This window comes from Entelurus aequoreus, linkage group LG28 (assembly GCF_033978785.1).
Source record: "Entelurus aequoreus isolate RoL-2023_Sb linkage group LG28, RoL_Eaeq_v1.1, whole genome shotgun sequence".
Taxonomy (NCBI): Eukaryota; Metazoa; Chordata; class Actinopteri; order Syngnathiformes; family Syngnathidae; genus Entelurus; species Entelurus aequoreus.
In genome coordinates this window covers 27,144,617-27,168,193 of record NC_084758.1, presented here as the reverse complement: position 1 = coordinate 27,168,193, position 23,577 = coordinate 27,144,617, and the positions used below count along the sequence as shown (strand labels likewise).

General features: G+C 37.3%; 1 protein-coding gene across 1 annotated transcript in view; it reads right to left on the bottom strand.

Moving 5' to 3' along the window:
* LOC133645199 (polycomb group RING finger protein 3) overlaps positions 1 to 23,577 on the bottom strand; it is a 93,592-nt gene that overhangs the window by 26,545 nt on the left and 43,470 nt on the right. The window contains exons 2-4 of the mRNA XM_062040070.1: positions 16,321 to 16,430; positions 6,274 to 6,391; positions 2,518 to 2,614 (exon numbers count right to left, since the gene is read on the bottom strand). Coding sequence (XP_061896054.1) covers positions 2,518 to 2,614; positions 6,274 to 6,391; positions 16,321 to 16,335 — 230 coding nt within the window. The 5' untranslated portion in view covers positions 16,336 to 16,430. The remainder of the gene's footprint in view (positions 1 to 2,517; positions 2,615 to 6,273; positions 6,392 to 16,320; positions 16,431 to 23,577) is intronic.

The following is a 23,577-nucleotide window of genomic DNA, read 5'->3' as shown; positions in this document are numbered from 1 at the left end:
ATTTATTACTTTTCCATGTAAAATTATCACTTTTTAATGCAAAATGGTGACATTTGTCATATAAAATTCGGACGTTTATCACAATATTGTCAATTTTTTTGTTCTTGTAAAATAGTGATATCTTTTGGAGTAAAATCATGACTTTTGTCATAATTTTGCCAAGTGAAATTCCGATTATTATTTTAATATTGCCGGGGTGGACCGCTCGCCTGTGCATCGGTTGGGGACGTCTCTGCGCTGCTGACCTGTCTCCGCTCGGGATGGTTTCCTGCTGGCCCCACTATGGACTGGACTCTCACTATTATGTTAGATCCACTATGGACTGGACTCTCACTATTATGTTAGATCCACTATGGACTGGACTCTCACTATTATGTTAGATCCACTATGGACCGGACTCTCACACTATTATGTTAGATCCACTATGGACTGGACTCTCACAATATTATGTTATATCCACTATGGACCGGACTCTCACACTATTATGTTAGATCCACTATGGACTGGACTCTCACTATTATGTTAGATCCACTATGGACTGGACTCTCACTATTATGTTAGATCCACTATGGACCGGACTCTCACACTATTATGTTAGATCCACTATGGACTGGACTCTCACAATATTATGTTATATCCACTATGGACCGGACTCTCACACTATTATGTTAGATCCACTATGGACTGGACTCTCACACTATTATGTTAGATCCACTATGGACTGGACTCTCACAATATTATGTTAGATCCACTATGGACTGGACTCTCACTATTATGTTAGATCCACTATGGACTGGACTCTCACTATTATGTTAGATCCACTATGGACTGGACTCTCACTATTATGTTAGATCCACTATGGACTGGACTCTCACACTATTATGTTAGATCCACTATGGACTGGACTCTCACTATTATGTTAGATCCACTATGGACTGGACTCTCACTATTATGCTAGATCCACTATGGACTGGACTCTCACACTATTATGTTAGATCCACTATGGACTGGACTCTCACTATTATGTTAGATCCACTATGGACTGGACTCTCACTATTATACTAGATCCACTATGGACTGGACTCTCACATTATTATGTTAGATCCACTATGGACTGGACTCTCACTATTATGTTAGATCCACTATGGACTGGACTCTCACTATTATGTTAGATCCACTATGGACCAGACTCTCACACTATTATGTTAGATCCACTATGGACTGGACTCTCACAATATTATGTTAGATCCACTATGGACCAGACTCTCACACTATTATGTTAGATCCACTATGGACTGGACTCTCACATTATTATGTTAGATCCACTATGGACTGGACTCTCACTATTATGTTAGATCCACTATGGACTGGACTCTCACTATTATGTTAGATCCACTATGGACCAGACTCTCACACTATTATGTTAGATCCCCTATGGACTGGACTCTCACAATATTATGTTAGATCCACTATGGACTGGACTCTCACAATATTATGTTAGATCCACTATGGACTGGACTCTCACAATATTATGCTAGATCCACTATGGACTGGACTCTCACAATATTATGTTAGATCCACTATGGACTGGACTCTCACACTATTATGTTAGATCCCCTATGGACTGGACTCTCACAATATTATGTTAGATCCACTATGGACTGGACTCTCACAATATTATGTTAGATCCACTATGGACTGGACTCTCACAATATTATGCTAGATCCACTCGACGTCCATTGCACCGGTCGCCCAGGGGGGGTCCCCACATCTGGGGTACTCTCCAAGGTTTCTCATTGTCCCATTGGGTTGAGTTTTGCCTTGCCCTTATGTGGGCGCTGAACCGCGGATGTCGTTGTGGCTTGTGCAGCCCTTTGAGACACTCGTGATTTAGGTCTATATAAATAAACATTGATTGATTGATTGAACATTTTGCAGGTTTTTTTTCAATAAAATTGTGACCTGTCAAGTAAAATTACGACTCTTTTCATAACATTGACAAAATGTTGAGCTTTTCTTCTAAAATTGCGACTGTTATTGAGTAAAATTCCAACTTTTATCATTACATTGCACAAATGTTCAGTTGTTCTTGTAACATTAGACTTTTATCATAATACTGCCAAAATTCTAAGGTTTTCTTGTGAAATTGTGACCTTTTTCTTGTGAAATTCCAACTCATTTTTCACAACAAGCATTTCTATATTTGCGTAGTATGTATGTATGTATTATTAATGTTGTAAATACAAGTCTTTATATATCTAGAAAGGGTGGTCCTAAAGAGGTAGGCATTATTCGGAGGTCTCAAGAAGGTAACAAATACAATAATGTCTGTCTGTCTCTCTCTCTCTCTGTGTGTGTGTGTGTGTGTGTGTGTGTGTGTGTGTGTGTGTGTGTGTGTGTGTGTGTGTGTGTGTGTGTGTGTGTGTGTGTGTGTGTGTGTGTGTGTGTGTGTGTGTGTGTGTGTGTGTGTGTGTGTGTGTGTGTGTGTGTGTGTGTGTGTGTGTGTGTGTCACTCACCCGATGTACTGTAGTGGATGGCTCTGATGAATAACAATCCTGCATGTGGGACACGTGTTGTTTTCCTCCAAATACTTCACAAGGCAGCTTCGACAAACTGTAAACACACACACACACACACACACACACACACACACACACACACACACACACACACACACACACACACACACACAGAGGTTACAGATTACACCAGATTGAGCCATTTTAAATGTGCACTTTCTTTTGCAAATTAATTTAAGACACCAAACAAGTCAAAATCAAGCATTGCAGGTTAAATAAACGACCACAAAGTATCCCGCTGGTCATCTTTCAGTTGTATATGATAGAGTCTCCATCGATTGGTGAGCAGTTTTTAAACGCCATCAAAATTTAAGAAAAATTTGTGGCCCAAGTTACCACCTCCAGTACTGCTTTTAATGTGTTTTTTTTATGGCTGTAACTTAATTAAATGACCTTTTCACTCACTACTATCACACCACTTTCCAGCATTTGTCCCACGGTACATGTGAAGTAAGAGGGCTCTCTCTAGTGGAAAGAAACATCTAATACAGCTTTAACAACAGTGTCATAAAGGAAGCCCTTTCTTCATATCCATCGCCAATAAATCATTCACACCATATTTTGTACATGTTATTATAGTCTGTTCAATTAAATGTGGCCATTTAAAGTTTGACCCCTGTGTTCAAGTGTTGTGTAAATAAAGAGGAGAGCAACTAATCTAGATAGCTTGTGCAGTTATGAAGGAAGAAAAGGGGGGAAATGGAATGAAAAATAGTGTGTGCCATGTCAAAGAAACATAAAGACAAAGGTCTTAAAACAAAGGTAAAAAAAAGAAAATAGGGCCCAGTTCTGGGGGTCCTGTCGCTGGTTGGCCCGGTGGTCCCTTGTTCTCTGGGTACCACACCTGCTGTTTTAGGTTGGGCTGTTAAAAAATCCAATGTATAAAAATTCAGAGCTGAAAAATGTAGTGTATACAATTTTATTTTATTTTTTATTTTTTTCATAAAGAAATACAATCAGGTGTGCTTACGGAATGTATACCTGCAGACTGTACTGATCTATATTGATATATAATGTATATATTGTGTTTTTTATGTTGATTTAATAAAAAATGAAAAAAATAAATAAATAAAATGTTTTCTTTTTTTATTTCTTGTGCGGCCCGGTACCAATCGGTCCGCGGCCCGGTGGTTGGGGACCACTGGTCTACATAACATGTAATGGTGGTTCTTTGGTCAAAATGTTGCATAGATGATGTTTTACAGATCATCTTCAAGCCGCTTTCTGACAGTCGCTTCCGGATGCGCCGTTTTGCGGGCGGTCTTATTTACGTGGCTCACCTTCGGCAGCGTCTTCTCCCCGTCATCTTTGTTGTAGCGGTGTAGCGTGCAAGGACGGGAGTGGAAGAAGTGTCAAATGACGGAGCTAACTGTTTTAATGACATTCAGACTTTACTTTAATCAATAACGGAGCAGCATCTCCTCATCCGGAAACAACCACACAGGAAATGTGTCCCGTGAAAAAAAGTCCAACCGTAACTCTAATAACTAAAGTTCCTTGGGTGAATAATGTCAACTCACTACACCGGTATGTTTTAGTGCTTTCATGGCGAGTTTACTGACAGATATAATTAAGAACTTTACACTACTTTATATTAGAAAGGGCAACAGCGGAGGATGAACGTCCTATAACAAGAAGATAGAGAAAAAGAAGAAGCTTATCGACTACGGCGTTGCCACGCACTACAAAGGCGGAAGTGCGCAATTTTTCAGGATTCATGCAGATCTCAAATACAGATCAGCAGGTACCAGAAGGTAAGAAAAGTTGCTTTTGCATAATATTGCGAAGCAAAACGGCAGATAATATGTTTTACCTTATAAAACCCTTCTTAAGACCTACCTCTTCTCGCTGGCCTTTGACCTGAGCTGAGTCCGCCCACTAGGCCACCATTTCTAGTCCCCCGACCCCCTTTGCTTTATTTTTATTTTTTTCAATTTGTCTCACTTTTATTATTATTTTTATTTTGCAATTTTTACTTTTTATTCGAACCCTTGTATCGTATTGCTTTTGCACTATCTTGTTTAGCTCCTTCATTGTTTATGTTCTTTGTTTGTTTTTGTTTTGTTTTTTGCTCTATGCTTTTTAACCTGTAAAGCACTTTGGTCCAATTTAAAAATTGTTGTAAACGTGCTATATAAATAAAATAAAGTTGCCTTGCCTTGCCTATACACACACCATAATAATACTCCTATGTTTAATGCACCGACAGCTTCATAGCTTACCAAAGTCGTACTAAAACATTTTGATAGATTTTTGAGCGCCGTGTGTCATGTTCTATACTTTCAACGGAACATATAAAATGTTGGTGTTGTTTACTGGAGTCATATTGCCATCATATTGCAGTCTACACGTATCTCTTATGTTTGACTGCCATCTACTGGTCACACTTATCATTACACCATGTACCAAATAAAATTGCTTTGAGGTCGGTAAGCAAAACCAGAATCATTTGTACCGGGTTATATGGCGCACTGTCGAGTTTTAAAGGAAAAAAAGGATTTTAAGTGCGCCGTATAGTCTGGAAAATACGGTACTTTAATTATTTCCAAAACGGTGTCTTTAACACGGCGGTAAAATCCAATATTTTTACCAATTTTCCAGGAGATTTTTTTTATCATTTGAAATGCAAGTGTTGATGTCAGCAGGTACCAGAAGGTAAGAAAAGTTGCTTTTGCACAATATTGCAAAACAAAACGTCAGATAATACGTATTACTTTATACACACACACCATAATGATACTCCTATGTTGAAGCACATCAAGTGGTGTGGCTTCATAGCTTACCAAAGTCGTACTAAAACATTTTGATAGATTTTTGAGCGCCGTGTGTAATGTTCTATATTTTCAATTAAACATATACAATGTTGGTGTTGTTTACTTGAGTAATATTGCAGTCTACACGTATCTCTTATGTTTGACTGCCATCTACTGGTCACACTTATCATTACACCATGTACCAAATAAAATTGCTTCGAGGTCGGTAAGCAAAACCAGAATCATTTGTACCGGGTTATATGCCGCACTGTTGAGTTTTAAGGAAAAAAAGGATTTTAAGTGCGCCTTATAGTCCGGAAAATACGGTGCTTTAACTATTTCCAAAACAGTGTCTTTAACACGGCAGTAAAATCACATATTTTTAGCAATTTTCCAGGAGATTTTTTTTATCATTTGAAATGCAAGTGTTGATGTCAGCAGGTACCAGAAGGTAAGAAAAGTTGCTTTTGCGTAATATTGCGAAACAAAACGTCAGATAATACGTATTACCTTATACACACACCATAATAATACTCCTATGTTGAAGCACATCAAGCGGTGCGGCTTCATAGCTTACCAAACTCGTACTAAAACATTTTGATAGATTTTTGAGCGCCGTGTGTGATGTTCTTTATTTTCAATGGAACATAGAAAATGTTGGTGTTGTTTACTTGAGTCATATTGCCATCATAGTGCAGCCTACACTTATGTTTGACTGCCATCTACTGGTGACACTTATTATACATGTACCAAATAAAATAGCTTTGAGGTGGGTAAGCTCAACCCAACTTATTCCTTACATTAGGCGCACCGGGTTATAAGGCGCACGGTTGAGTTTCGGGACTTATGCAGATCCCAAATACACAAAAACAGGCACTGATGGGTAGGAAAAGTTGGTTTTGCATAACAATAGTGAGTGTGAGAGTGTGCGAGGACGTACACGTGTGCAAGCACTCCGTGACGGTGGTGGCGTCGATCAGGTAGCCCTCGCACAGTCGACATGTGATGTGAGCGTTGATGTGACACAGCTTGATCTTCCTCGTCAGCATGTCGGGGTTCTGGAGAGGAGGGGGAGGAAGAACATGATGTCATGGGAACAACATCCAGATATTACTCGCTTTTTGTCCCACACTATGCTTCCACTAAGTCGGGGGTCTGCAACCCGCGGCTCTTTAGCGCCGCCCTAGTGGCGCCCTGGACCTCTTTCAGAGATGTGTAAAAATGGAAAAAAGATGAAGAAAACATTTTTTGTTTTGTTTTTATATATTTTCTGTAGAACAACCATGACACAAACCTTGCTAATAGTTAGAAATCCAACTGTTTATATTCAACATGCTTCGCTGATGAGAGTATTTGTCAAGCACCATTTTGCCCTACTAATTTCAGCGATCCTTGAACTCACCGTAGTTTGTTTACAAGTGCAACTTTCTCCGATGCTGCCACAGAAAGACGTGTTTTATGCCACTCCTTCTTTGTCTCATTTTGTCCACCAAACGTTTTATGCTGTGCGTGAATGTACAAAGGTGAGCTTTGTTGATGTTATTGATTTGCTGGAGTGCTTATCAGGCATATTTGGTCAATCCATGACCGCAAGCTAATCGATGCTAACATGCTATATAGGCTAGCTGTATGTACACATTGCATCATTATGCCTCGTTTGTAGCTATATTTGAGCTCATTTAATTTCCTTTGCTTATGTCCTCTGCGTATTTAATTTATATTTGCATGTCCCATGACACATTATCCGTATGTAATATTGGTAGTTGTTTGTGTGCCATGTTGTTCCAGACCACAGCAAACGTTACCCAGCTTGCAAAGCTTGTAATGAATCCATTAGAAGAAGACAGCCTGCCGTTTCCTTTAACTTGTACACACACATCTATACCTTTGGCCAATCTAAGTCAGTAATTTCCAGAAGTTATCTCACCCTGTGAGAAGCCTCCATTTTACTCATGATTTCCAATGTTGCAAAAATGTATAGAATAAAAATTAAAATACAACATTTATGTCAACATAGATTTGCGTCAGCCTTTAATAGTAGGCTAATATAGCTAATATAGACACTTCCATCATGTGTTGCTTTCATTATAACACTTATATAAGACATTTAAAGTAATTTTGATAGTAGGCTAATATAGCTACTATAGACACTTACATCATGTGTTGCCTTCATTATAACACTTATATAAGGCTTTTAAAGTAATTTTGATAGTAGGCTAATATAACTACTATAGACACTTACATCATGTGTTGCCTTCATTATAACACTTATATAAGGCTTTTAAAGTCATTTTGATAGTAGGCTAATATAGACACTTACATCATGTGTTGCCTTCATTATAACACTTATACAAGACTTTTAAAGTCATTTTGATAGTAGGCTAATATAGCTAACATAGACACTTACGTCATGTGTAAGATGACAAAAATAAGTATAATTGTTTGTATATAGTATATAATTGGTGCAAAGGTTTAACATGTGTACAAGGATATTTCACATGCCTTTTCTGTGTATATAATTGAACAGTATTTATGTTGTGTACAATGTGTATTTATAATATGTTGTGAAAAGGAAATTTCATATTTTTTTTGGAAGCTCATGTCGTACTTGACTTTGTTTATAGGGTTAGGCGCAATAAGTGTTGAACTTCAGCCTAAACCCTTTCGGTCTGCAACATTTTTTTTATTTTATATTTATGAATGTACAACTGTTTGATTATGTAAAACTGTTTGTTTATTTTGTTGACCATTGACCGAATAAATAATAAACTAAACTAAAACTAAACTAAATGTGTTGCCTTCATTATAATACTTATATAAGGTTTTCAATTTTTTTGCGGCTCCAGACATTTTTTTTTTTTTTTGTATTTTTGGTCCAATGTGGCTCTTTCAACATTTTGGGTTGCCGACCCCTGTACTAAATGAGTAATAATACACAAACTGCTGGTCGCACTGAAAAGCTGCAGCAATGCCGCCACCTTGTGGTCGAAGACAAACAATGCAAGGAGACAACCGCCACTGTAGACTTGTTTTGTTTTTGTTTTACTCTAAATTGTACAACACAAAGCAAGATTATCAAGCATGTACCAACAAATGCAACAAAAAAATGCTATTCTGCTATCGAGAAGTGGGGCGGGTAAAACCTGGAATAATATTTTATTGCGCAATTCACCATTTAAAAGGAGCAAAGAAAGAGCGGGTAAATATTGCCATTGCATCTACTGACACCAAGGACTTGTCTTCCTCTGAAACAGTAAAGAAGTCCTACACAAGAAATATAATACTGTACATTCATTTTGGGAGGAGATAAGCTGACAGACAAAAAGGTATAGTGGTGTCCCCACTTACAAAAAGGAGAAATTATATCTGGCATATTTATAAAGGGACAAGCAGTAGAAAATGGATGGATGGATATTTATAAAAGATAGCAATCTAGAAATTCAAGATTGTTAATTTTATTATTTTGCAAGCTACATTTTTCATAAGTCGATTTCTCACAGTGAAACCCAAACTGTCCCATTGGATTAATGATTTTAAATTACTCATTCAAATCTTGGAAAATGTTTAAAAAAAAATAGAAAAGCTCTTATATTTAACATATTTTGTCTTTATTGGTTAAACATAAGTTGTTTTAAATCAAGGGTGTCCAAACTTTTTGGCCGCAATGGGCTAAAGAAAATTTGGTCGAGGGCCGAAAGCCGACTGCATTGTAAAGTTACATACATATACTGTATATATATTTTATATATATTAGGGTTGTACAATATACCGGTATTGGTATAGTACCGCGATACTAATGAATCATATTCGATACTATACCGCCTCTAAAAAGTACAAAATCTATTTTTGTTTTTTTTAAACTCATATTATGTTTATAAACTCAGGAAATGTATGCATGGACACATGAGGACTTTGAATATGACCAATGCATGATCCTGTAACTACTTGGTATCGGATTGATACCTACATTTGTGGTATCATCCAAAACTAATGTAAAGTATCAAACAACAGAAGAATAAGTGATTATTACATTTAAACAGAAGTGTAGATAGAACATGTTAAAAGAGAAAATAAGTAGATATTAAAAGTAAATGAACAAGTGTATTAATAGTCAATTTTTGCAGTTTGTCCCTTATAATGTTGACAAAATAATAGAATGATAAATGACACAATATGTTACTGCATATGTCAGCAGACTAATTAGGAGCCTTGTTTACTTAAAATAATTTAATCTAATAAAAGACAAGTTATCTTGTATGTTCACTATTTTATTTAAGGACAAACTTGCAATAATAAACATATGTTTAATGTACCCTAAGATTTTTTGTTAAAATACAGCCAATAATGCAATTTTTTGTGGTCCCCTTTATTTAGAAAAGTACCGAAAAGCATCGAAATACATTTTGGTACCCGTACCAAAATATTGGTATCGGGACAACACTAATTATATATATATATATATATATATATATATATATATATATATATATATATATATATATATATATATATATATATATATATATATATATATATATATATATACATATATATATATATATATATATATATATATATATATATATACATATATATATATATATATATATATATATATATATATATATATATATATATATATATATATATATATATATATATATACATACATATACACATATATATATATATACACATATATATATATATATATATATATATATATACATATATATATATATATATATATATATATATATATATATATATACAGTATATAAAATATATATATTATATATATATATATGTAATATATATATATATATGCATATATATATACATATATATATATGAACATATTATATTAATATAATGGATATATAATAATAATTAATATGATTGGATATATAACAGTATGTAAAAGTTTGACTCCTACTTTGTTTACTTCCGTGACGACCTCCTTAAAGTTTTGTAATCAACCAGGAATATCAAGCAGCTAAAATGCACCAAACATGGCTAAGTGTGGAGAATGTTTAGCATTTTTCTAATCATGTTTTGTACTGGATTTTAAAAAAATTGTTATGGCGTTTGGACGTTTTTCATAATATCCACAATGTTCAGTGAGCAGGTTGTGTAATGACCATGTGTGTTGACATGTTGTGTTGGTTGGATCATTTTTATTTGGTTTTGCACCATGACTAGGGAAGGTTGTTTGTATTGGGCCAAATAAGTGAATGCTGCGCAAACTTCTGTTCAGTGGGTAGTTAAAGGTCATTGATCTGTAATAACCACGTTGTCCACTAGGTGGCAACATAATGACAGCATCAAAATTGTTAGACTAGCAAAATGAATGCAATCTCTCTGTGGGTATGATTCCTTTTTAACTCATGACATTTTTGCGGGCCAAATTGAAGAGGTCGGCGGGCCGTAGTTTGGACCCCCTGTTTAAGATAATAATTATTATTTTAAATCTATTTGTACTGTCTCTTACTTTTACTTTCCTTAACAAATGTTTGTATAAGGATGTTAACTGCTCAACATGGTGGATATTAGAAAATATTAAAATGTATTTAAAAGTGTCTTTTTTTTTGTACGGTATGTATGTTGATTGTCAATTTGTCTGTGTTAAATTGTTCGATTAAAAAAAAAATGCAAATAAAAAACTTTTTCAAATAATTTAAATAAAAAATGAGCTCCCACACGATCGACGCCATGTTTGTTTACATTGTTTTTTTAACCTGAGCTATTTTTAATATTATTGTATTTATTGATATGATGTTATAGTTCCTCACATTTGATTTGTGCACCCCTAATATTTCTACTTGGATTTTTCCGTTTTATCATGATTTAATAGTGACGGACGTATTGTTTATGGTTCGGAACTGTGAGTCAACTAACCTGCAGCTATCGATTACTTTAGCAATCAAATAATCCAACAATTAATTTAGTATTTTAGTAATTTATCAATTAAATTGTTTGATTAATCGAGTAACCGGATAAAACACACTTTGTAGCCTCCAATTTTTAGGAAAATAGTTTAAATCAGGGGTGTCAAACTTATTTTCATTGAGGGCCACATTGCAGTTATGGATGCCCTCAGAGGGCCGCTTTTAACAATGAGTAATATATGAATATACATGTTTATATATAATACATTACCTTTTTTTTTTAAAAATAAGCTGCAAAAAAAATATTTACATTTTACTTCAAAAACTGGCAGCTCAGTCACCAGAATTTTACAGTAAAAGCAGTGGGTTTTTTACAGCATATAAAAAAATGTAATAAATGGAGTGGAATGGAAAAACAATACCACTGTTTTTAGCGGTAAAATTCAAGCAACAGAGCTGCCCGTTTTTACCGGAAAATCTTGTTGTTTCAATGTTTTTTTTGTTTCTTTTTTAATGTTTCAGTGTCTTACTGTATATGGGAAAAAACAGTAACAAAGTTGATTTTACGGTAAAAAAAACAACTCAGTCGGCGGAATTGAACCGTAAAATCTATTGTCAATTTTACAGTCTACAATTTGATTGATAATTTGTTTTGAAATCATAAGTCAAGCAGATATTTAAGTACATTACTTATCTTTATTTTGACAAAAAACTGTTTTGGAATACATGATAATTAGGGATGTCCGATAATGGCTTTTTGCCGATATCCGATATTCCGATATTGTCCAACTCTTTAATTACCGATACCGATATCAACCGATACCGATATCAACCGATATATACAGTCGTGGAATTAACACATTATTATGCCTAATTTGGACAACCAGGTATGGTGAAGATAAGGTACTTTTTTTAAAAATTAGTAAAATAAGATAAATAAATTAAAAACATTTTCTTGAATAAAAAAGAAAGTACAACAATATAAAAACAGTTACATAGAAACTAGTAATGAATGAAAATTAGTAAAATTAACTGTTAAAGGTTAGTACTATTAGTGGACCAGCAGCACGCACAATCATGTGTGCTTACGGACTGTATCCCTTGCAGACTGTATTGATACATATTGATATATAATGTAGGAACCAGAATATTAATAACAGAAAGAAACAACCCTTTTGTGTGAATGAGTGTAAATGGGGGAGGGAGGTTTTTTGGGTTGGTGCACTAATTGTAAGTGTACCTTGTGTTTTCTATGTTGATTTAATAAAAAAAACTAAAAATTAAAAAAAAATTAAAAAAACGATACCGATAATAAAAAAAACCGATACCGATAATTTCCGATATTACATTTTAACGCATATATCGGCCGATAATATCGGCAGGCCGATATTATCGGACATCTCTAATGATAAAATATTTTGATTTTGATAATATTGAATTTTAAAAGATATGCAATTGCATGCAGTACATGATGACGGGGGTCGCTGGAGCCTATCTCAGCTGCATTCGCTAATAAAAATTAAAAAAACTACCTCAAAAACCTATTTGATGCATCACACAGATCACAAAACCGACACGCCACCGCTCTCATGTGCGCTCTATTGCAGTGGCAGGCACTCCCTGCCGTCCAAATGCTATAAATAGTTATTAGTTATCATTAAACGATTCAATTGAGGCAACAGAATATAATTCAAACCTTTGTTCTAATTGAATTAATCGACGCAGCCATAATATACAGTGCTGTTTTATAGACACTGGTAAATTAAGAAGGTCATCCTGTTGTCATTCCGCCCACAATGGCTGAAGAAACCAACTTAATCCTGCGATGCTGCTCTTCAAACCTATTTTGCACCGAACAGGAAGCCACGGTGTGCACAATTTAATGCGGCGTAACTAGACCGTACTTATGTGGTGGCTTAGCGATAACGAGAAAGTTGACAATACGCACACTGCTCTTGTGGTGCTCAGATTTTATGGCGCAAAACACCCTGTCAAGCGTGCACTGTTAAGTCATCAGAAAAATGACAGCTTGATTAATTGGTCATTGTGGGGTTGCGCGATATTGACGATGTGCAATATAAAATATGGGAATTTAGAGCTTTAAATACAATTGATAATGCATCTTGCTGATGCGTTCAAACTGTGTCCCGCAAATTTTGACGGCGACAAGATAAAGGCGTCAACACAATGTACCGCACTCGCTTGTGGCTAAAGTTCCTCCTTAGTGCACCCTTGCCTCTATGGGAGCATGTATTATTATCACTGGAGAATTGGAGGACAAGGAATAGCTAAACATGCTACACTACACAATGTAGGAGGAAACAAAAGAGCAGAAATATGCTCTCACGTCACATAGCTTGACCATATACTAATACTAGGTACTTGGTATCGCTACTATCCGTCCTTGTATCGATCCTCCCACCCTTGTTTACATTCAAGAGCTCTAGCTTCGCAGTTAGCGTGGCCTATTGTATCCTCCTCCAGTGTGTAGTGTAGCATTTTTAGCTATCCCTCATCCTCCAGTGATAATAGGCAAACATAAAAGTGGAGCTAACCGCTAAGCCAGGGCTCTTGAATGTAAACATGGGTGGGCGGATCGAAACAAATATGGACAGTAACGATACCAAATATAGTATCAGTCTAGGGTTGATATTACAATGATTAGATCCATATTTTCTATTATAACAAACCTGTTTTTTGTCATTATTTGTATTGTTTACAAAGTCAGGAAATAAGAGTCTATAGCCGTTTTTGCGTTTGTTTATTATTTACTTTATGTTGTATGTAAAGAAAAAAAAAAGGAAATAAAGAAATCATTAAAATATTAATTGATAGTGTTGCACCGGTATCCTGTGTTTTTTGCAGATTATATTTGTGATAACAAAAAATAATAATAATTTAATGATCCTGAAAATTTTAACATTAACTATTGCTATGGCTAATATTGCCTCTGGAACTACTTGGCATTGAATCGATACACAAATCTGTAGTATCGCCCAAAACTAATGTAAGGTATTGAAACAACAGAGGAACACCTTAAATTCCAGACAATAAGCTGCAACTTTTTCCCATGTTTTGAACCCCGCGGCTTATAAAACGGTGCGGCTAATTTTGAGATGTTTTTTCCCCGCTGACAGCCATGATGCAAATAGTTTAAAAAAAGAACCAAGCAAAAACACTGATAAGGTGTTTTATTGTTTGTGCTATGGCACTATCTTTTGGACAAATTTGCTTACAGTGTCCTTCCATTTAATCCTTTCAACCGGAAGTAGAAGTGCCGTTACGTCTTCTAGTCATCCATAGCGTTCCTACTCGTATGGATTCTCCATTCATCCCTCCAAGCGACGCTTGTAAGGTTTACAATATAACTAAAACAATTCTTACTTACTAAACAGTCCCATGTGTGAGGTCAGTAGGTAATGTAATGAAGCTTGCGTCGTTAGCCTTAGCTAATATGCCAACATGTTTACGAGTGTTAGTATTATTAACTTTCAACATTATTTTTGTATTGTTTCACAAATTCCTCTGTAAATTCACCAAAACGTCACCGTGGAGTTATTGAATATGTTTACCTGACTGGAGAGCTAGCTTTCACAGCTCGTGGGTCCATGACGATGACTTCTGTTTTGTTTGATCAGCCGTTTTACTGCCGTGTTACAGACACCGTTTGGAAACAATTAAGGTGTATAAATAAACATTTACAGAATATTACTGTGTAAATAACTCATTTCACAACGTATATATCTGCGGCTAATATATAGAAAAATACGTTCTCCCTAAAATTCAGTGGGTGCGGCTTATATAGTCTATAGTCCGGAAAACGGGGTAAGTGCTTATTACATTTGAACAAAAAATGTAAGTAGAAACATGTCAAGTGACCAGATATAAACACTATATATATAAGTACCGATAATAATAATAGTTTTGAGAAAAAAAATGACTGGAATAACACAATATGTTACAGCATACTTTAGTAGCCAAATTCGGAGCCTTTGCAACTCGTTTCGAAATAGTTTTACAATACAACTGAAACAATTCTTAATTACTAAACCGTCCCATGTGTGATGTCTGTAGGAGTGTTCTCATGCATATTTGTACGTGCTATCGTAATGTAATGAAGCTCGCGTTGTTAGCCTTAGCTAGTATGCTAACATGTTTACGAGTGTCTGCGTTAGTATTGTTAACTTACAATGGCATTCTTTTTGTATTGTTTCACAAATTCCTCAGTAAATTCACCAAAACGTCACCGTGGAGTTATTAGTAACAGCTCGTGGGTCCATGAAGATGACTTCTGTTTTGTTTGATCAGCTGTTTTACTGCCCTGTTACAGACGGTAAGGTTAAGGTAATTTAATGATAATATAATAAATAAACATTTACAGAATATTACTGTGTAAATAACTCATTTCACAACGTATATATCTGCGGCTTATAGTCCGGTGCGGCTAATATATAGAAAAATATTTTCTCCCTATAATTCAGTGGGTGCGGTTTATATAGTCTATAGTCCGGAAAATGGGGTAAGTGCTTATTACATTTGAACAAAAATGTAGGTAGAAACAAGTCAAGTAACCAGATATAAACAGTGTATTCCTAAATACCGATAATAATAATAGTTTTGAGAAAACAAAATGACTGGAATAACAACCTTTGCAACTCGTTTTGAAATAGTGCTTTTGACCAGTCAAGGTCAAAAGTTTACATACACTTGTAAAGAACATAATGTCATGGCTGTCTTGAGTTTCTAATCATTTCTACAACTCTTATTTTTTTGTGATAGAGTGATTGGAGCACATACTTGTTGGTCACAAAAAACATTCATGAAGTTGTAGAAAATATTGGAAACTCAAGACAGCCATGACATTATGTTCTTTACAAGTGTATGTAAACATTTGACCACGACTGTATATGCAATATATTGTGATACATAGCTTAGTTGAAAAAGGCTGCAATATATATAGCAATATAGATTGTAGGCCTTCCTCATTGCACATACATCAGCAGATATGTCTGCATGCAATAAGCGTTCAACTAAATTTAAAAAGTAGATATTTAGTACAATGTTCTAGTAGTAGTAGTAGTAGTAGTAGTAGCTCTTACCCCTAAAACCGCCATGCGTGGGCTGTGGATGTGGCAGCGTCCACGTCTCTTCCCGCGGGTGTGCAGCCAACGGCCTTAGCTCAGCATCATGGACAGCCTCTCATCAGAGCCTGGCCACAAGAGATATGAACACTTAATCAAGGCTCACACTGGACAATAAAATCAACAATTTTACAAGCTAAAAAAAATAAAATCTTGGGTTTTCCAGGAATTCTCTTTTCTATTCCACTACTTCCACCCTTTTTTTCTTCAAATACTTCTCACACATTTTTCAAGTCATTTCAACCAGACCACCATCAAAACATTCTACTTATTCAGGACATTTGAGCTATCTATTGTTTGTCAATTGCAAATTTTTAAGAAAAATGTTGCCGGTAGTAATAGCCTGGCAATCAAATATTGTGTTACTTGATGCATATTAACTAGGGATGTCCGATAAGATCGGACTGCCGATATTATCAGCCGATAAATGCTTTAAAATGTGATATCGGAAATTATCGGTTTCAAAAAGTAAAATGTATGACTTTTTAAAACACCGCTGTGGAATGTTGTCTGTCTGTCTGTGTTGGCCCTGCGATGAGGTGGCGACTTGTCCAGGGTGTACCCCGCCTTCCGCCCGAATGCAGCTGAGATAGGCTCTAGCACCCCCCGCGACCCCAAAAAGGGACAAGCGGTAGAAAATGGATGGATGGATGGATGGATGTGTACACGGACGTAGGGAGAAATACGGAGCGCCAATAAACCTTAAAGGCACTGCCTTTGCGTGCCGGCCCAATCACAAATCTACGGCTTTTCACACACACACACAAGTGAATGCAAGGCAATCTTGGTCAACAGCCATACAGGTCACACTGAGGGTGGCCGTATAAACAACTTTAACACTGTTACAAATATGCGCCACACTGTGAACCCACACCAAACAAGAATGACAAACACATTTCGGGAGAACACATGTGTGTGCTCTCGTGCAACAGGAGATGTAGTGTATTTTCCTCCCTGTCAAAAAGGCCGGTCTGGCATTGTTTTCCAGAAAACTCCGGTCTCATCACAAATAAAACTTGCAGTAGTACAAAGCCTGCTTCGTCGATTCTTCCATACTTGTGAGCGCCCTTGATGTACTCCTCGTAAATAGCCTTATTTTAAATTCCAGAGCGATTCCCGCCTTTCCACGCTGCTGTGTTGAGTTTTTGGGACTCATATTGCGGCTTTTTAGTGCCACCCTAGTGGCTCCCTGGAGCATTTTTAAAAAAGAATTGGAAATGGAAAAAGATGGGGGGGAAATAATGTTTTTGTTTTAGTTAGTTTTTTGTTTGAGGGCAAACATGACACAAACCTTCCCAATTGTTTGTTTACATGTAAAATCTTCCACTCCTTCTTTGTCTCATTTTGTCCACCAACCGTTTTATGCTGTGCGGGAATGCACAAAGGTGCGCTTGGTTGATGTTATTGACTTGTTGGAGTACTAATCAGGCATATTTGGTCAGTGCATGACTGAAAGCTAATCAATGCTAACATGCTATTTAGGCTAGCTGTATGTACATATTGCATCTTTATGCCTCATTTATAGGTATATTTCAGCTCATTTAATATCCTTTACTTGTATCCTCTTTGTATATAATGTACTTTTGCATGTCTCATGACACATTTCTGATCGTTGTTTGTAGAGATGTCGATAAATGCTTTAAAATGTAATATCGGAAATTATCGGTATCGGTTTCAAAGAGTAAAATGTATGACTTTTTAAAACGCCGCTGTACGGAGTGGTACACGGACGTAGGGAGAAGTACGGAGCGCCAATAAACCTTAAAGGCTGCCTTTGCGTGCCGGCCCAATCACATAATATCTACGGCTTTTCACACACACAAGTGAATGCAAGGCATACTTGGTCATATAAACAACTTTAACACTGTTACAAATATGCGCCACACTGTGAACCCACACCAAACAATAATGACAAACACATTTCGGGAGAACATCCGCACCGTAACACAACATAAACACAACAGAACAAATACCCAGAACCCCTTGCAGCACTAACTCTTCCGGGACGCTACAAAATACACCCCCCGCTACCCTCCCACCTCAACCCCATGTCCCAAATTCCAAGCTGCTGTTTTGAGGCATGTTAAAAAAAATAATGCACTTTGTGACTTCAATAATAAATATGGCAGTGCCATGTTGGCATTTTTTTCCATAACTTGAGTTGATTTATTTTGGAAAACCTTGTTACATTGTTTAATGCATCCAGCGGGGCATCACAACAAAATTAGGCATAATAATGTGTTCATTCCACGACTGTATACATCGGTATCGGTTGATATCGGAATCGGTAATTAAGAGTTGGACAATATCGGAATATCGGATATCGGCAAAAAAGCCATTATCGGACATCTCTAGTTGTTTGTGTGCCATGTTGTTCCAGACCACAGCAATCATTACCTAGCTTGCCAAATATTGTAATAAATCTATTAAAAGAAGACAGCCTGCCGTTTTCTTTAACTTGGACACACATATTTATATGTTTGGCCATTAAAAGCCAGTAATTTCCAGGAGTTATCTCACCTTCTGAGTAGCCTCTGATGTAGAATAAATATTACATTTCTAAATTTCTGTCAACGAAGATTTGCTTCAGCCTGCGACACATAGTCATTTTGATAGTAGGCTATTATAGCTAATATAGACACTTACGTCATGTGTTGCCTTCATTATAAGATTATTTATGTACGGCTTTTATTTTTTTGCGGCTTCAGACAGATTTGTTTTTTGGTCCAATATGGCTCTTTCAACGTTTTGGGTTGCCTACCCCTGTCCTAAGGCATAAAAAACTGAAGTGTAGTGCTTAAAGGGTAGTGCATTGCAATGTGCAGCAATACACTTGCCTCCTCACCGAAATGCTTTGCCCTGGTTTTTGCTTGCAGGCAGAGCACAAAATGAATGAATGAAGCGTTCCTACGCAGAAATGGTTCGCTCACGGAGGCACCTTTTGCTCGACGTAGAAGTTAGCAAATCGAAAGGTTTGCAAATAAAGGGGGTTTGAGGTTCCACCGTGTTGGCGACAAGCTGACAAAAAGAGCAGCCAGTAAGCCTACACCCCTCAGCCTCAGCCTGGCAGGCAGGAAAGTCGACCAACTGCCTCATATCAGGTTTATCCTGTAAAATTTCTTCATCTTGTTCCATTTTCACACATCTCTGAAAGAGTTCCAGGGAGCCACTAGGGCGGCGTTAAGAGAGCCGCGGGTTGCTGACCCCTGGTCTAGTAGTTGCAGGTACAGTACGACAATAAGGAGTCAAACTGTTTTAGCAGGCACACACACATGCACACAAACACACACTCAAACACGCTTGGGTGTCACAAAGAGCTCCTGTTGGCTCGCCTCCGGCCATTGGAGTGTTTGGCCTTAGTGTCGTTTGGCGTCCAGCTGGAGACACGGACACTGAAGGCCTGTATGGTCGGCGCGGGCGAGGGGAGGAGGAGAGGCTTCTTCTTCTTACGGCTTGGCTTCCCAAACACACACACACAAACACACACACTCATGCCCCGCCCCGAGTGTAACTATTCACACATTAGCGTTTGTGAATGTGCACAGCTCGCCAAAGGTTGGTCACACACTCGACACAACTATTGTCTGGTCCTAATTCTGTGTGAAGGCTTTTCCGTCCCGCAGCCCAGGGCTTCAAGAGAGGCCTCAAATAATAGCAAGCCGCCAAGACGCGCGTTTGAGTCTGTGACACTTACAGCGAGATTCTTTACAGTAAACAACTCGGCGCACAATAAACATACATGCTGGCATTAGCTCGATGAGAACCCAACTGAGAACGTGCCTGGTATGTTAACGTAACATATTATGGTAAGAGTCATTCAAATAACTATAACATATAGAACATGCTATACGTTTACCAAACAATCTGTCACTCCTAATCGCTAAATCCCATGAAATCTTATACGTCTAGTCTCTTACGTGAATGAGCTAAATAATATTATTTGATATTTTACGGTAATGTGTTAATAATTTCACACATAAGTCGCTCCTGAGTATAAGTCGCACCACCGGCCAAACTATGAAAAAAACGGTACATAAAATTGGTACAAAATGCGGCTGCTAGACTTTTGACAAGAACAAGAAAGTTTGATCATATTACACCGATACTGTATGTACCTTTATATACATATATACCTATATATACCTATACTGTATATACCTAGGGATGTCCGATAATATCGGCAGTCCGATATTATCGGCCGATAAATGCTTTAAAATGTAATATGGGAAATTATCGGTATCGGTTTCAAAATTATCGGTATCGGTTTCAAAAAGTAAAAAGTCACATAATATCTACGGCTTTTCACACACATACTTGGTCAACAGCCATACAGGTCACACTGAGGGTAGACGTATAAACAATTTTAACACTGTTACAAATATGCGCCAAACTGTGAACCCACACCAAACAAGAATGACAAACACATTTCGGGAGAACATCCGCACCGTAACACAACATAAACACAACAGAACAAATACCCAGAAACGCTTGCAGCACTTACTCTTCCGGGACGCTACAATAAACACCCCCTGCTACCACCTACCCCCCCCCCCCCCCCATAGTTGGGGGGGGGGGGGGTATGGAGCTAGGAGCTAGCATAGGAGCTAGGAGCTAGCATAACAAACACGCAGGTGTTTTTATGCAGGATTAATTTGTGGCATATTAAATATAAGCCTGGTTGTGTTGTGGCTAATAGAGTATATATATGTCTTGTGTTTATATACTGTTGTAGTCATTCCCAGCTGAATATCAGGTACCGTGAGTATGCAGCCTTGGCTGCTAATCATTTGATAGCTTGACCGTATGTGCGCGTCACGTACGTAACTTTTTAAAAATATATAAGCTTTATGAACCTTGGGTTAGGTGAACGGTCTTTTGGGCTGAGTGATTGTGTGTGTTGATCAGGTGTTTGAATTGTATTGGCGTGTTCTATGGAGCTAGGAGCTAGCAGAGGAGCTAGGAGCTAGCATAACAAACACGTAGGTGTTTTTATGCAGGATTAATTTGTGGCATATTAAATATAAGCCTGGTTGTGTTGTGGCTAATAGAGTATATATATGTCTTGTGTTTATTTACTGTTGTAGTCATTCCCAGCTGAATATCAGGTCACCCCCGGCTCTCACAGCATCTTCCCTATCTGAATAGCTTCAACTCCCCACTAGTCCTTCACTTGCACTTTACTCATCCACAAATCTTTCATCCTCGCTCAAATTAATGGGGAAATTGTCGCTTTCTCGGTCCGAATCTCTCTCACTTCATGCGGCCATCATTGTAAACAATAGGGAACTTTGCATATATGTTCAACTGACTACGTCACGCTACTTCCGGTAGGGGCAAGCCTTTTTTTTATCAGATACCAAAAGTTGCAATCTTTATCGTCGTTGTTCTATACTAAATCCTTTCAGCAAAAATATGGCAATATCGCGAAATGATCAAGTATGACACATAGAATAGATCTGCTATCCCCGTTTAAATAAAAAAAATTCATTTCAGTAGGCCTTTAAAAAAAATAATGCACTTTGTGACTTCAATAATAAATATCGTAGTGCCATGTTGGCATTTTTTTTCCATAACTTGAGTTGATTTATTTTGGAAAACCTTGTTACATTGTTTAATGCATCCAGCGGGGCACCACAACAAAATTAGGCATAATAATGTGTTAATTCCACGACTGTATATATATTGGTATCGGTTGATATCGGAATCGGTAATTAAGAGTTGGACAATATCGTAATATCGGATATCGGCAAAAAAGCCATTATCGGACATCTCTATATATACCTTTATATACATATATACCTATATATATACCTATACTGGCTCACCTGCACTGGCTTCCTGTGCACTTAAGATGTGACTTTAAGGTTTTACTACTTACGTATAAAATAATAAACGGTCTAGCTCCATCCCATCTTGCTGATTGTATTGTACCATATGTCCCGGCAAGAAATCTGCGTTCAAAGAACTCCGGCTTATTAGTGATTCTCAGAGCCAAAAAAAAGGTCTGCGGGTTATAGAGCGTTTTCTATTGGGGCTCCAGTACTCTGAAATGCCCTCCCGGTAACAATTAGAGATGCTACCTCAGTAGAAGCATTTAAGTCCCATCTTAAAACTCATTTGTATACTCTAGCCTTTAAATAGACCCCCCTTTTTAGACCAGTTGATCTGCCATTTATTTTCTGCTCTGCCCACAGATTCGATGACCACAGATGAAGCGCGAGCTGTCCAAAGTCAGGACCCAGGGTGGACCACTCATCTGTGCATCAGTTGGGAACGTCTCTGCGCTGCTGACATGTCTCCACTCAAGATGATCTCCTGCTGGCCCCACTATGGACTGGACTCTCACTATTATGTTAGATCCACTATGGACTGGACTCTCACTATTATGTTAGATCCACTATGGACTGGACTCACACTATTATGTTAGATCCACTATGGACTGGACTCACACTATTATGCTAGATCCACTATGGACTGGACTCACACTATTATGCTAGATCCACTATGGACTGGACTCACACTATTATGTTAGATCCACTATGGACTGGACTCACACTATTATGTTAGATCCACTATGGACTGGACTCTCACAATACTATGCTAGATCCACTCGACGGTCGCCCAAATACAGCTTTCTCCGATGCATCCACAGAAAGACGTGTTTTTATGACACTCCTTCTTTGTCTCATTTTTGTCCATTAATATCGATACGTCCCTAGAATTGATCAAATACTTTTTTTGTCCCATTTATCATATCATAATATCATAACCATCACGTTTTTATAAAAGTGATTTACTCCCTAATTGTTCTTGTTATTTTAATGTGCAATTAGGGCCGAGGCAGTACATATTGTGATAGAAATGTAATCACTATCAATTAGTGTTGTCCGGATCCCAATATTTTGGTACCGGTACCAAAATATATACGTATACGGACACTGCGACCTTATACATACAGTTCAATGAGGCGCGCATCATTCCAACGCGCACCAGGGTTTGTTATAACAACGACAAGCCCTGGTTCACACCCAAGCTCCGACAGCTGCGCAAGAAGAAGGAGGCTGCGTGGAGAAGCGGGGACCGAAGTACATACACAGAAGCGAAGTACCACTTCACCAGGGAAGTGGAGAAAGCTAAATCTGTGTACTCTACCCGTCTACAGGAACAGTTCCGCTCCAATGATTCTGCGGCAGTTTGGAGAGGTCTAAGGGCCCT